Genomic DNA, 14,891 nt, shown 5'->3' with positions numbered 1-14,891 from the left:
TGGATCACCAGGCTCTCAGGGGTGGGGTGAACGGACAGGAAACTGGTGTCGCCCGGAGCCGGGCGGTGGCGTCGGGCCACGTTCCGATCTACAGGGAGGCCTGAAGAGGGCTTGGACCAGGTGCCCAGCAGAACGTTAGTGAGGGCTTCGTTGAACGGCAGGAGAGGCTCCGAGGAGCTTGCCGGCGGTTTGAGCACCTCAGTGAGGAGGTTAGTCCTCCCGGCCGTGACTGGGAGCTCAAGAGCCAAGGCCTTGGCTGCCCTAGTCAACACCACACTGTATGCAGCCTCCTCCTCCGTAGCAATGGTAGGAGGGGAGACAAATCCAGTGTCTGGCGAAGTGTCCAGACCACTGGCCTCCCCCAGTTCGTCTGCCCAGTCCTGGCTCAACTGGCACTGCAGTGCCAGAGGGTCCTCAGACATCTCCCAATCCCCCTCGTCATCCATCTCCTGAAAGTCAGGAATAAATGATGGGTCGCCGGTGAAGGGCTCGCCAATCGGCGTCGAAGACGGCGCCGGTCCAACTCCGGATCCGGACCGGGGTGGGGATCGGGGACGACGCCGTCCAGGGACGGCATCGGGGGTGACACCCTTGGTGACGGCGGAGGGGTCGTAAGGTCAACCGGCGTCGTCACGGATCCAGGCCTGGATCCTAATGAACCCTGCGGCGTCTGGACCGGAGCCGTTGACGGCGCCGGGGCCAGAGCCACCGGCCCGCTTGGGCTCCCAGACGGACCCGCGGGGCCCGAAGGTGCCTCGGCAGGACCCGACGGAGGGAAGCGCAACCTAATGGCTGTGAGGAAGGCGCTGATCTCCTCCGGCGTCCCATGCAGCTCATGGACCAGCGGGTGTGGAGCTGGACGCGGCGGAGCCGCGTGGGCGGTTTCGCCCGTACCCGCGGCCACTTCGCGCGATCGTCGGGGGGAGTCAAAAGAGCGATGTCACTTCTTCGGCTTCTTGTGCCTCGACTTACCTGACGACTTGGAGCCAGACGACTCGCGGAGCTGTGATGACTGTGGCCCCGCGACTGGTCCCTCGACCTCCTCCTGCACCGGGAACTCGAGCGGCACGGGGCCGATTGCCGGATCTCGAGGCACCTACGGGACCGCTTCCGCCTAGCCTTCGGCGTCAAGGCCCAGCAGTCGGGGCACGACTTGTCATCGTGGTCGGCCCAGAGACAGTAAAGGCACCGACGGTGGGGGTCGGTAACCGACATCATGCAGTTTCAGTCGTCGCAGGGTTTGAACCCGGGCATCCCTATCGGCACCGGAGTCGAGTATAGACTCGGGAAGATCCAAAAGAGATCGAAAAAGTTATTCAAAAATTTACTAGGGGTACTGCTCTTCACGGATCAGCGCTTGCTGGCGCGGAAAAAAGAAGAACGGACGTCAGCGCGCGAGGGCGTCGTCTAAGTACTACGACGTCGTCATCCCGGCGACCATGACGCCAACGACGGACTCGGAGCCGCAGACGACGCCTACCAACGCGCAGGTGTAATGCTACGCAAAACTTTCCGGATCCAGTCTGACGCCTGGGGATATTCTAAGATAAGGAATCTAACACTAACCTGTTTCTTTCAGATACTCAGGATATGACTGCATGGCACTACGAACAGTATAGGTGGCAAAGAGACCGGAAAGAGGTCAGGGACAGACACCAGAGAGGCTGCCGCTGACAGATGATGCTCCTAAAGCAGAGTGACAGCCACGAGATCTGGGTCAGAAGAGGACTCAGGAGGAGGCATTGAGGCGATCTACTTCTCAACTTGGACGAGCGCTGAGTGGAGTCGCGATCATGCTTCCGCATCTTTTTATGCTACTACTTTTCTCTAGGAAGTTCAACATGTCTTCTGATATTTCAAAGGCCAAGCCATTGGTAGTATTATAAACTTTGAATCACCTAGAATCTTAAAGATCTCCAATACCTCTATAAATAATGTTCACTTTCGCTACAGTGAACTTCCTTGAAATTGGTGATTCATCCAACTTCTAGATCATTAAAGGAAATCTGTCCAGAGAAGCCAGGAGAATGGACTTTTTGAAGACTCTAAAGTTGCCTCTCTTGTCCTAGAATATGAGGCTTTGTATGCGAGAATAGAATGCTCAAGTCTAGCACACTGTCTCTATAAAGAGTTGATATCTATGAGAGTTCTAGCTCTCTTCCTAGGCAAAGGTTTTCAAGAGTAGGTGCTGGCAGAATATATTTTAATGTTATCTGCTTCCTTGAAGGAAGCACATAGAAATGACATTTATTTATTTTTCTTTAAGTAAACGTTGAAGCCCAGTCCAATGCTGCTATTCTTGATGGCCGTCAGGTACAGAGATGTTTGAGGTCTATGTGTTTTTCTATATCTGGAGAGTGGAAATGGGGGCAGATGCGTTTATCATGCCTCTGTTTTCCTGAGTCCTTCTGTGAAGTACAGTCAAAGATGGCCTGAGGAGGCACGGAACTCACACCAAGAGTTTTCAGAAGGCTGTAAACCCACAGGAAGCTTTGAGGGAGATCTTCTGGAATGTTCCCTACCTCTACGCTGGCTATATTCTCTATATTTTAATGTCATATTTAACATTTTCTGCCCCAAAACATTCTTTCGTCAGTTGGTTGTCATGAAGACTCAAAAACAAAGGGTATGTGGGTGTTTCACAAATTTATTTTTCCCAGATTAAGGTGCTTCACAAACAGTAAAAACTGCACCATCCTGTAAGAAAAAACGGCAACAAAATCAAAGCCCTCACCAAGAGATGGTAAGGGATGGCCATTGTTATCCAAGTCTGGCAGAGGTGGTGAAAAATGTGAAAAAGTCCAGGTTCCTGTTTAGAGGATCCAAAGAGTAGAAAACAAATGCCTCTCAGCTGCCAAATCAGTGCCATTCAGGATGGAAGGCCAGCCTGCAAAAGCTGTGGTCCCTGCTACTTATTTCATTAGTTCCCTACATTTGTGCTGTTAAAATCAAATGAGTTTCAAAAGCTGTTTCCTTTAAAGTGTCCCATAAGGTTGAGTTGCAACATTTTTGTTACAAATTGGGTTGTTGTGTTAGGAAACAGATATGTCCAAATCCCCATAAATTTTGGTCTTGCAAAGGGTTCTGAGATCCTGCACATCGGCAAACATGTTCAATGTTTTTGAATATCAGTGAAAAGCCCATAATGGAGGAATACATTTCTCAAGGGGCCTCATGACAAATATTTCAGTCATAATATCTACATTAGGCAGGCAAAAAAAAAATGTATATGCAGCAGAAAACATTTATTTTCAAGAATATACGCTGATGCTTTCTGTGGGATCAGTGCTAATTTTCTGACTTTACATGTTTTTTTGGGAACAAGATTTCATAATGCTGTAATAAATGCACACTATCAATCTAGAACACTGTAGGTCTTGAAAAGATTGTAGAACTGAAACAACCAGTGTACAATGTCTAGTTGGATGCCCCATCCTACTTGTGTTAGTGCTTGAAACAAAAGAAAAATGTATCATATAAAAGCACTCACAAATGTGTTTTAGTGCAAATCTGCTCGCATCCATGGCAGAACTAAATTGAAATGTTTTATCTTTCGTTTATGTATCATATGATACAATGCCAAATGTCTTATCTATGAAGAATTAACAAACTCCTATCTATAGAACAGTGTTCCATCAATAAATGAGTTACGAGTCATTTGTTCTATGGGTTCAAGAACAGTGTGAGTGCACTCTAGAATAAATGAAGTTATATTTCTAGTGAGAAATGCCTATGTTGCGGGGCCTAATGGACCTACAGTAAGTTAGTTTAGCATAATGCGGATGCTTGAAGCAAAGGATGGGGATGAGGATGAGGATGAGTATAGCATGCAGTCAAATTTGGACTCACCTGACAGAGGTGGGAAACCATTCTCTAGGAGCAGAGATGCATGCACAAAAGTAAGAATATGATTGCAAGAAACTGACTTTCACAAACATAAAAAACACTTTGAAATGAAACTGAATGTAATAATGGTAGCAATGGGCATGGGAGAGTTGCATTTCCACTCACCTCCCGCTTTGCAAGCAATACATTTGGAACTATGTGTGGTAAGCACCGTCCCAGCATCAACATGACACCCTGCTCACTGTCTGCTATACGGGAAACCTGAAAATCCCAAAAAGCATTCATGAGTTCCAACACAATAAATATTAAACTGTACATAAGCTGGTATTTTAATATGGCACCAGGAATCCACCAATGTTCAGAGTTCATGCAATCAAACTAAAAAGGAGTTAGATATGCAAAACCCATGATACTTGTATCATACAGATAGTACAAGATACTCTCCAATCTCTAGGGCACGTGCAAGAAGTAGATGGAAAGAACATTATGATTGCTGCTTACAGAGCGCCACTGCTGTACGACATTTCCCCAACCAGAGTTAAACTGCAGTTTTGGGTCACAAATTTCAACAGAGGAACCCGAGGTAAAACTGTGGAGCAGAGCAATTTAGGTTCTACCCTTATACATTACATGTATACAATTATATACCTATACCTGACATTATACTCACAGAGTGCCTACGTTAATGTGTGACACATTTAAACATATTAATGGACGGGAATATTGCAGAGACTACAGATTTTTTTAAAAAACTTTTTATTAAGTATAAAGTTACAGAAAACAGAAACAGAAACAAAAAACAGACACAAGGCAGTGCTCACATCACAGCGCTACAGTGTGTGGGTGGGCGGGAAGTACATTTCGAAGAGGAGGTAAAGACAACTCTTATGAGTGGGGGGCAGAGGGACCAGAGGCAATCAAATATGTCTAAGTCTGCGTGGAGGAAACATTGGGTTGGGGAGACAGTGGTTCAATATCAAGTGCTGGAAGGGGGGGGGGGGGGGGGGGGGAGTACATATCTCACCACGATACACATTCCATTGAGTCCATATCTTCCCCCATTGCGGGGCGTGCCCCGGGAGATATACACCGTTTTTTCCCTGAACATACACCAGTCCAAGTTCTGTTCCCATAGCTGAATTGTCGGCGATCTCTGGGCACCCCATAGTTGGGCAATGTCTCTCTTGGCAATCACATTTCCTAAGGTCACCCAACGGATTTGCGCCACACTGTAATCATTCGGTTCCCAAACATTCAGCAAACATCGCCTCGCCTCAGGCATCGACCGCACACCCGTAACCTCACTCATAACTTCATGCACACAAGACCAGTATCGCATCACTACAGGACACTCCCAAATGATGTGGAGAAACGTTCCCACGAAACCACAGCCACGCCTGCACAGTCCGTCAACAGAAAAGCCCATGCGTACAAGACGTGGACCGATCACATACACCCTGTGTAGAATCTTAAGCTGGACAAACCGAAGGCGCGCCGGGATCGCCACTTCCTTAGGGGAGGAGATCGCAGCCTGCCAGTCTTCATCATCAAGTACCAGCCCATCGCTAGTCCACACCTCTCGAAGGTGACACAAGAGATCAGCCCTGGAGTTGATCAATTTTTTATATATAAGCGAGATCGTGCTATCAGGAACGTACCCATCCAATATCCTATCCTCAAGCAGGGACGCCTCCGGTACATCCGTACCCAAGGGAAAGACAGACATGACCGCATGTCGAATTTGCACGTACCGAAAAAATTCCCTATCATTCAAATCATATTCGGCTCTCAGCTCATCAAACGTCTTAACTCTCCCCTTGGTCCACACGTCATTCACCTTGCTAATACCGATCAAATCCCACCTGTCAAAGCCCTTCGACCGCCAAAGGGACCCAAGCGCATCCGATGCGTACAACGGAGTCGCACGGGTCAACCTATCAGCCCAACCTAGAGCCACCGTGGCACGATGCCAGACGTGGACTGCCGTCCTAGTCGGGCCCGTGAGAGTCCTACTGGCAGATCTAGAGTAGAGAGCCCTATTGTAATCTCCGCCAGGCAGCAGCCATTTATCCATCTCAAAGGCCGGGTTCGGCGATGGAGCGTAGGTACAGTGATTAATAGCCCCTAACTGAGACGCCCAGTAATATCGGCGAATATCAGGGAGTGCGACACCGCCATCATACCACGGAAGCGTCAGTTTCGCAATAGCAATACGAGAGCAGCCCCCCCCCACACCAATTGTCTCTGTAAACTTTCAATCTCTCGGAAATAACTAGCAGGCACGGCGTCAAGTGTGTTTTGCAACGCGTAGAGGAATCGGGGTAGCGACATCATCTTGAACAACGCCGCCCTTCCGAGGGGAGAGAGAGGGCGTCTACTCCAAGCAAGGACATCGGCACGGAGGCGCTGGAGAGGAGGTAGCAAATTGCGTTCATATCGAAGTCCCGGGTTCAGGGTAATAAAGATTCCCAGATATTGAAATCCCTCCCGCACTACTGTAATGGGACAGCCGCGGGGCAAAATAGGAACGTCCCCCGAAAGAACATAGACACAGGACTTCGACCAGTTAATGACGAGGCCAGAGTTCTTGCGGAACGAGGTCAATACGTCAAAGAGGACTATCAATGATTTTCGCGGTGAAGTAAGATATAACAGAATATCATCCGCATATAAGGATATGCGGTCTTCAAATTCCGGAGTCCAACTAATGCCCCTCAAGGACGGCTCCCACCTTAACCAGGCCGCCAGTGGCTCCAAGGCAAGGGCAAACAAAAGAGGAGACAAAGGACAGCCCTGGCGCGTGCCCCTACCAAGCGCAAAGGAAGCAGAAACTCGACCGTTCACGACCACTTGGGCCAAGGGGTCGGTGTAAAGCAGTTTCACCCAGTTAATGAAGGCCGAACCGAAACCAAATTTAGCAAGGACCGCCCATAAGTACGGCCATTCCAGCGTATCAAACGCCATAGTGGCATCCAAAGACGCCAAAACGGCCGGTTCACGCAACGTTCCCGCTCGCGCGAGAACGCCATGCAATCGCCTGAGGTTAAGCGCAGGAGATTAGAGATTTTAACACGTAAACAATAAATGTTCAGTTGAAACATGGAAGCATGTAGGCTTTATTCACATTTCACACTTAAAGTTATATGTGCATATATAATCATGTACTCTTATTGATGTTTTACATTTATTTTTCAAGTTACATGTGTGCATATATAATCATGCATTTGAAGCGCACATTAAATGCTCAGATAAATTAGCATGAATACAGGCGTCAGATGAAATGCATTTTTGCTTTGCAAGTATGTGCTCTCCTTTGCAGGTTTAATATCACGATTTTCTTTAGTTGGAGAAAGGCTCATCATTTGTATTAAATTGCTGCTAGAGATGCCTGAGGAAAAGACTTTGGCAGTGAACATGTTATGTTGTTGTTATGTTAAAAGTTCTTGTATCGCGCATGAATCACCCAGGGGCATCGCAGCGCTTTACCTGGAAGGAAAACCGACAAAGGGGAAAAGGCGGGGGGAGGAGGATCAGAACAGCTAAGTTTTTAGTTGTTTCCTGAAAGATAAGTAATTTGTGGATTCCCGCAGCATTAAAGGAAGCGAATTCCAATATTTAGGTGCTACAAACGAGAATGCTCTGCCGCCTGTGCGGGTGAGTCGAATCCGGGGAATGTTCAAAAGGGCTAGGGAATTGGATCTCAGAATACATTCACTCGAAAGCTTAAAGGGCTTATTTCTGAGGTAAACTGGACCTTCGCCTCTAAGAGCTTTGAAGGACAGACAGCAGATCTTAAACACCGAGCGCTTTTGAATTGGCAACCAGTGTAGCTGTTTTAGAAGCGGGTAAGATGGAGTTCCAGGTGGATAGTCCAAGACCATTCTGGCGGCCGTGTTCTGTATTACCTGTAGTTTGGATAGGGCCGTGGTTCCAACCTCTGCCAGTAGGGCATTGCCATAATCCAGCCTACTTCCTATCATCGCCTGCACTACGGTTCTCCGATGTTCTAGGGGTAGGTAGGGGATGATTCTACGCAGTAGACGTAGATTGTAATAGCACGAGCCTGTGATGTTCTTTATGTTGTCCTTCATATCGAGCTTGGCATCCAATTGGATTACTAAGCTTTTTACGGAGGTGGAAGGTTTTGGGGCGTCACCCAATTTGGTGGACCACCAATCGTCAGTCCAGAAATGTACGGATTTCCCTAGGAGCATTAGCTCGGTTTTTCCCGGGTTCAGCTGTAGAATGCACATGCAGAATTAATGGTTGAAAGAGGCCTTCTGTTCATCATGTACCAGGACGAAAGGATGTTCAAAGTTGAGAACTTACAGTCCCAGTTTGATGCGATGGGAAACTGAAGCAATGTTTCAGATGCACTCAAGTAATTATTTGGTTGGTCCCTGGTGGTGTGAAAGGAGATGAGGATGCTTCTGCATCTTCTGTTACTTTTAAAATGGCGTTCCCACAGTTGGAGAATGCAGATATTCTCTTTAGACTTCAAGAGGTACGGACCTCTCTGCTTGCCCTATTCTTGCAAGTGTGAAGCTTTATGCTAAACACTTATTTCCTTCCCCAAGACTTCTACTGAAGTCTGATCATGCGGACACCTTCTATGCTTCCAAATTAGAGACCATTGATAGACGATTCTATATTTGACTTATGTTTAAAAGAGAGAAGGGAAGTTTCTTTTGGAACACATATGTGTTGTGGCTATCACAATTGGGCATTTCATTCTTTTGCGCCTCAACTTACTGAGATATTTCAGGCAACCTGTTGTATTGCTGCATTTACTGAACTGACTTCTGGTTTGAATATATACTGGATTGATTGGTAATCCAAAATAAAACCCTTGAACTACATTTGGCGACGCCTGGCGCTTCTTTTGAAGTCACACTTGCTTCACGGTATTAACATGTATTGTTGATGTCTTCTCCCTTTCAATGCTTCATGTCAACCAACAAAGATCCATACGACCAATGGGGAAAAAATCTTTAACAACTTGACTAAGAGATTACATTGTAAGGCCCAGCGCTCTTGCACCTGTAGAGAGGTGCTAAGCATTGATGGATGCCCATGCATTGTGTACCAAATGTTTTTCTTGCTGGGCTGTTGGAATAATTTCCGTAAAACCACTCCGGCCAATTAAGGGCTGTTTTCACAGACATTCTTTCTTTTGTTCCCAGGGAGGCGTATCCCTTTCATTTTTAAAATGGCGTTCCCACAGTTGGAGAATGCAGAGATTCTCTTTAGACTTCAAGGAGGTACGGACCTCTCTGCTTGCACTATTCTTGCAAGTGTGAAGCTTTATGCTAAACACTTATTTCCTTCCCCAAGACTTCTACTGAAGTCTGATCATGCGGACACCTTCTATGCTTCCAAGTTAGAGACCATTGATAGACGATTCTATATTTGACCTATGTTTAGAAGAGAGAAGGGAAGTTTCTTTTTGGAACACGTGTGTTGTGGCTATCACAATTGGGCATTTCATTCTTTTGCACCTCAACTTACTGAGATATTTCAGGTAACCTGTTGTATTGCTGCATTTACTGAACTGACTTCTGGTTTGAATATATACTGGATTGATTGGTAATCCAAAATAAAACCCTTGAACTACATTTGGCGACTCCTGGCCCTTCTTTTGAAGTCACACTTGCTTCATGGAATTAAAATGTATTGTTGATGTCTTCTCCCTTTCAATGCTTCATGTCAACCAACAAAGATCCATACGACCAATGGGGAAAAAATCTTTAACAACTTGACTAAGAGCTTACATTGTAAGGCCCAGCGCTCTTACACCTGTAGAGCGGTGCTAAGCATTGATGGATGCCCATGGATTGTGTGCATGTGTACCACATTTTTTCCATGCTGGGCTGTTGGAATAATTTCCGTAAGAACACTCCAGCCAATTAAGGGCTGTTTTCACAGACATTCTTTCTTTTGTTCCCAGGGAGGCGTATCCCTTTAATTTTTTTTGCCTGAAGAAGTTGGTGAAGGATGCTTATGTTAACTGTACAACTTGGAGCGCGTCAACAATGCTAAAATCAAAGGCTTGGTTTACCACTGCATGTGTTAAAGACAAAAGTAATGGTTTTTTGATTTATGAACGTCTCTGCTGCATTTCAACAATTTGTAAACACATTTTCAAGAAACACGGCCAGTCTTAAGCTATTCATGGAAAATATACATGAAATGTCCGCCTAGCTCCCTAAAACGGAATAAGACTCCAATGTATAATGGACTACTGGAAGGCACTACTACATGCATATAATTTACCAACAGTATTGCAACACATGGGCTAATCAACAGTAATATTGCAATTGGGGATGTGTAATAATAGGTAAGTGTTTTGTTTTTTACAGGTTTGTATTAGGCTTTTGAGCATACATTCAAGTAGTTCTGTAACAAATTATGACAGTGTTTCTAAATGCTGATATTCCATCACACATTTAACGAAATTTCAATTACATGTCTAAGGCAGAGTGGTATGTTGTGCTATCAATTTAAGTCCTCTACCGCCCTCAGTTGCTTAGTAAGGACTCTACAAGCTGCATCACATTCAATCCACCTAGTTCCTTTCAGTGTAAACTGAGCATTTAGAGAAAGTAAGTACTTCACACTATAAACTATCCACAATTACTCCCCCCTCCCTCACCTCCCCCAGGCGTGTTGCGTGTAGGCAACTAATTTTTTTTCTAATGCGGGAATGCGTATCCATTTGCTGTGCTAGCTGTCAATATAGGCCCAGTGCTCTAGTCTTATCAGTCTGAGGAGTTACTACAGTTATATATCTGCTCCCCTGTTCTTCATCCCTAGGTGTCTAGAACTGCGGGTTCAGCTTTCACCTGCACGGCTTCCTCTGCCAGGTCCTCCACTTCTTCATTCTCTGGGTTCCTCAATGAGTCTACCGGCGCTGCCCATGCTCTGGCTGCCTCCAGTGTTCTTTAGCTCCCTGTTTTCTTGGCTATTTGCAGCTTTACTGCTCCCTCACATTCTGCCCATCTAATGATTTATTTTTTCCATCTGAGTATATGAGGGCCCCCTCTTGATTTCCACTGGCTATTAATGTCTCTTTTTGCAAATACCAGGCCGAGATCCTGGAATTTACTTTTCACCTTATTTTTAGCCTTGTGGGGGAACCAGTGTACTAGGCAATACTGTTTACTGTGTTACTGCCACTTCTTTTACTGTCACATCTGCTAAGGTTGCAGTTACTTCCTCCCAGAACTCACATCAAAATGTAGCAATTGGAATCTAGTATTCCTGGTGCATTTCCATGCCCTCTCCAGTAATTCTCCCTATGCTTTCTCCGCTATTGCCTCACCTAAATCTTCCTCCCATTTCTGATGCAATTTACTCAGACCAGGGAGCGCCTTGTGTGCGAGTCACCGGTAGAGACAGGTGACCGCCTTAAAGGTTCCCACTGCAGTTACTGCATACTGGCATCCCAACAATGTCTGTGCTTCTGTGAGTCCCTCCCTCCAGTGTTTTTGTATCGCTGCTGTGAGGGTAGTGTGTAACAAGAAATCCCGCCCAGGTATGTCATACCTCTCTAAAGACGTTAAATGGGATCAGGTTGCCTTCGTCATCTAGGTCTCCTATTGTGGACACCCCAAACTCTCCACAGGCCTTCAGTCTGCGCCAATCCCCCCAATGAGGTAGTGCTTCGCAAATATTCAGTGGGATCTCCGGGGCATAGGGGCACTTAGTCTTGGATATTCGTAAGCTCCTGTTCCAACACTTTTGCGCTATTTTCAGTTCTGTGGTTATTTCTCTGCCTTGTATGGGGAGTCTTAAGAGCACTCGCAACAATAGCCTCAGGCTTGGCGTCATGTCCCCCTGCGCTGCTGTCCCTCTTATTCTGCTTGCCATCCACATCGTAAGCCACTGTAATTGTTCTGCAAGATAATAGCACTCAAAATCAGGTACCGCCAGTCCTCCCTCTACTCTTTGCCTCGTAAGTGTGGAGAGTGATAGGAACACCGTCATCAGCGTCTTTAGTTGAGTAAACATTCGCGCCGGGATCCATACTGGTAGGACTCCAAAGTAATATAGGAGACTTGGCAGAGTCACCATCTTCAATAGGGTGTCTCTGCCGGCTACTGATATAGGGAGGGTCCCCCAGAAATCGAAGCTAGCTTTCATTCCCCTCAAGGCTCTTCCTACATTGACTTCCAATAGGTCTCCTTGGGTGTGGTACATCGGAGTTCCCAGATATGTTAAGCACCGGTTCTCCCACTGGACTCCCTCCTTCTCCTGTGGTTCTACTGTGCCCTCCTTGGCAGGGAAGAGGCATGGTTTTGCCCAGTTCATCCTGAGGCCTGCCACTCTCTCCAGTCTTTGTAGGAGTTTTTTAGCCCCCCCCCCGAAGGGCTTCTCCCACATCTGCCAAGAACAGCAGCAAGTCATCTGCATATAATGCAATGTGATGTGTTTGCTCTGTTACTTCTAGGCCACGATAAGGAGTCCCTGCTCTAGCGCTGGACGCCAGCGGTTCCATGGCCAAAGCAAGCAGCAGGGGTGATAGCGGGCACCCCTGTCCTGTTTCCCTCTATACTCAGCAGGCGTCGAAGATCAGTCTGCCCGTTTCTGCCGGTCTGACGTAGGCTGGTTTCCTTAGTTTCAGTAGTGGAATAATTACCGCTTCTCTCGCTGAACCAGGGAGCTTTCCCTCCTACTTCGATTGGTTATATACTTCTACAAGTCTAGGACCCAACAGTTCAATATATACGGAGAAGAACTCCGGAGGGAGTCCGTCTGTTGCTAACTTCTTATTCTTGGCCATGGCCTTGCTGGCCCCCCTTACCTCACTCAGATCTATACTTTTTACCAGGGTCTCTGCTACTTCTTCCGGCACTATGGCAATTGAATTTCCCCTATGAATTTGCTGAGTTCGTTTGTAGAGGACATCTGACTTTCATACAAGTTTGCATAATAATCCAGAAATCTGTCATTAATATCTTGTTGTCGGTGGTGAATTTGTCCCTCCTGCTCCTTCAGCTCTAGTATGACCGAACCTCTCCTAACCGGATTAGCCAGCCAGGCCAGCAGTGCCCCAGATTTGCCCCTTTCAGAGTGAGCTCGAACCATATCATTTTTGTAGTCGAAGCAGTGCAGCCGCTCTACTTGTTCAGCTACCGCTTCTTTGGCTGTCAGGAGCTCCTACTGCTTATCTCTCCTTTCAGGTCTTTCTTTCTCTAAGTCTCGAAATCTCTGCTCAGCTACTAGGGTGTCCCTCAGAAGCACCTTCCATATTCCTACCACGTCCGAGATGCAACGCCCTCGTATTCCAGCCTTAAAGGCCTCCCACTCTATTAGCTTGTTTGTCGCTGTGCCGGCATTTTCTTCAAACTATTGTTCAATACCAGTGCACATTGTCACTCGAAAGACTTGGTCCTCCAGGGCTTCAGGCCTAAGGAGCCAGGTCGGGATATTGGGCCTCTCTCAGGACCAGATCAATCCCAGCGTTAGCGGGTTATGATCCGAGATTGTTCTGGCTAGGTATTGCTGGTCTGTCCGCATTCATGTACGTCAGAGGAACACAGTATGGGATCTAATCTGACATGCAATTCATGCAACACCCAAAAAAATTAATAATCTCTGTCCCCTGGGTGCTACCTCCTCCAGGTGTCCACTAATCCCCACCGCTGCTGACAGTGCCTTTGTGCTTTTGCTATTTTAGTCATGAGAGTGTCTGGGAGAGGAGGATGGAAGCAATCCAACTCCACAGCTGTAATGCAATTAAAGTTCCCCCTTAAAATTATCGAACCCGTCAGCACTGGAGCCAACGTTATGGAAAGAGGAGTCAAAAATTAGGTTTGGTCTGTGTTTGGGCCATACATTCTAGCCAAGGTTACATCCTTACTAGCAAACCTTCCAGACAGTATTAGTTACCTCCCATCTGGGTCAATTATTTGCCCAGTGCACTGAAATGGTACTCCCACGTGTATCTAGATCAGGACCCCCCCCCTCTTAAGGAAAAGCTGAATAGTTTGGGTAATACACTTGGCCCCTCCATCTACGCTCGAGCGCAACTCCTTCTTTCGCTATTATATGGGTCTTCTTTAGTAAAGCGATTTGACCCCCCCTCCTCACTAAGAACGCATGTATTCTGTGGCACCTTGACGTAGTGTGTATCCCCTCGCATTCCATGATATACACTTAAGATCTATATGGGGTGCCATTGTATAGGTCTCGTCCCTTCACTATTAGCTACCTTACCTTTGACACACCTGGCACCTAAAAACAAACCCTAATTTAAAAAAGACCCCCAACTGCCCCTCACCAGGACAGGTACAGGTATCAACGCTCCCATCCAAACTCAAACAAAGTTACAAGAAAATCTTCTTGTGGTTTTGGGGTCCCGGAGCACCGCCAGGCCTTACCCCCAAAAGTTATAATTCAATCTTCAGCCCCGGCTCGCATACTGTATATCTACGTCCTTTCCATTAGGAGTTATGTCCTCGGTATTTCCTACCTCAGTCGCAGGCTGGCATGCCAGGGGTATATATGATAGCTTCAACATCTCATCTTGCCCCCTTTACGCAACATTGTCCACCGTCTCGGGTGTGATCTGTGGCAATTCAGATTCTGAATCCTCATTGGCACTGGTGGCCAGTGATCCATCCGAACTATCCACTTCTTCCCCACTCCTGCTTGATCTAGGGATAGAACCACCTTGGCTAAGCTCCACAACTGCTTGCAGTGCTTTGCGTCTTTCCGATAGGACGTCCTTCAAGGAAGGCGCCCGAGTGCTAGTCTTGCTTTTTTCTCTGGTCGTCTGTGCCATATCTGATGAGGGATTGTGCCCTTCATGTCCTGCTCCGGAGTCCAACCAATCCCAGGCTTCTTGTGGTGTGTTAAAAAGCCTGCCAAAAAGCCGCAGAGGGGTAGCTCTTCCCGGGTCAGCGCTTAACTGGTGCGGAAAGAAAAGAACCGACATCCGAGCAGCTGGGTGGCACCTATATAGGCACCACAATGTCATAACCGACACTACCGACGCCAACGACGTTACACGGAGCCGAATGGACCCACCGGACGTTGCGTGC

General features: G+C 47.0%; 1 protein-coding gene across 9 annotated transcripts in view; it reads right to left on the bottom strand.

Moving 5' to 3' along the window:
- RELCH (RAB11 binding and LisH domain, coiled-coil and HEAT repeat containing) overlaps positions 1–14,891 on the bottom strand; it is an 878,561-nt gene that overhangs the window by 527,052 nt on the left and 336,618 nt on the right. For 6 of the 9 annotated variants that reach the window (XM_078687764.1, XM_078687757.1, XM_078687761.1 and 3 more), the window contains one exon: positions 4,012–4,107. In XM_078687764.1, the coding sequence (XP_078543890.1) occupies positions 4,012–4,107 (96 nt within the window). Of the gene's footprint in view, positions 1–3,849; positions 3,874–4,011; positions 4,108–14,891 lie in introns of all 9 variants that reach the window. The other 3 variants (XM_078687759.1, XM_078687760.1, XM_078687762.1) reach the window with 1 other exon arrangement.

This window comes from Lissotriton helveticus, chromosome 4_1, assembly GCF_964261635.1.
Source record: "Lissotriton helveticus chromosome 4_1, aLisHel1.1, whole genome shotgun sequence".
Taxonomy (NCBI): Eukaryota; Metazoa; Chordata; class Amphibia; order Caudata; family Salamandridae; genus Lissotriton; species Lissotriton helveticus.
The sequence above is the reverse complement of the archived record's forward strand: the minus strand, read 5'-3'. Positions and strand labels throughout refer to the sequence as shown.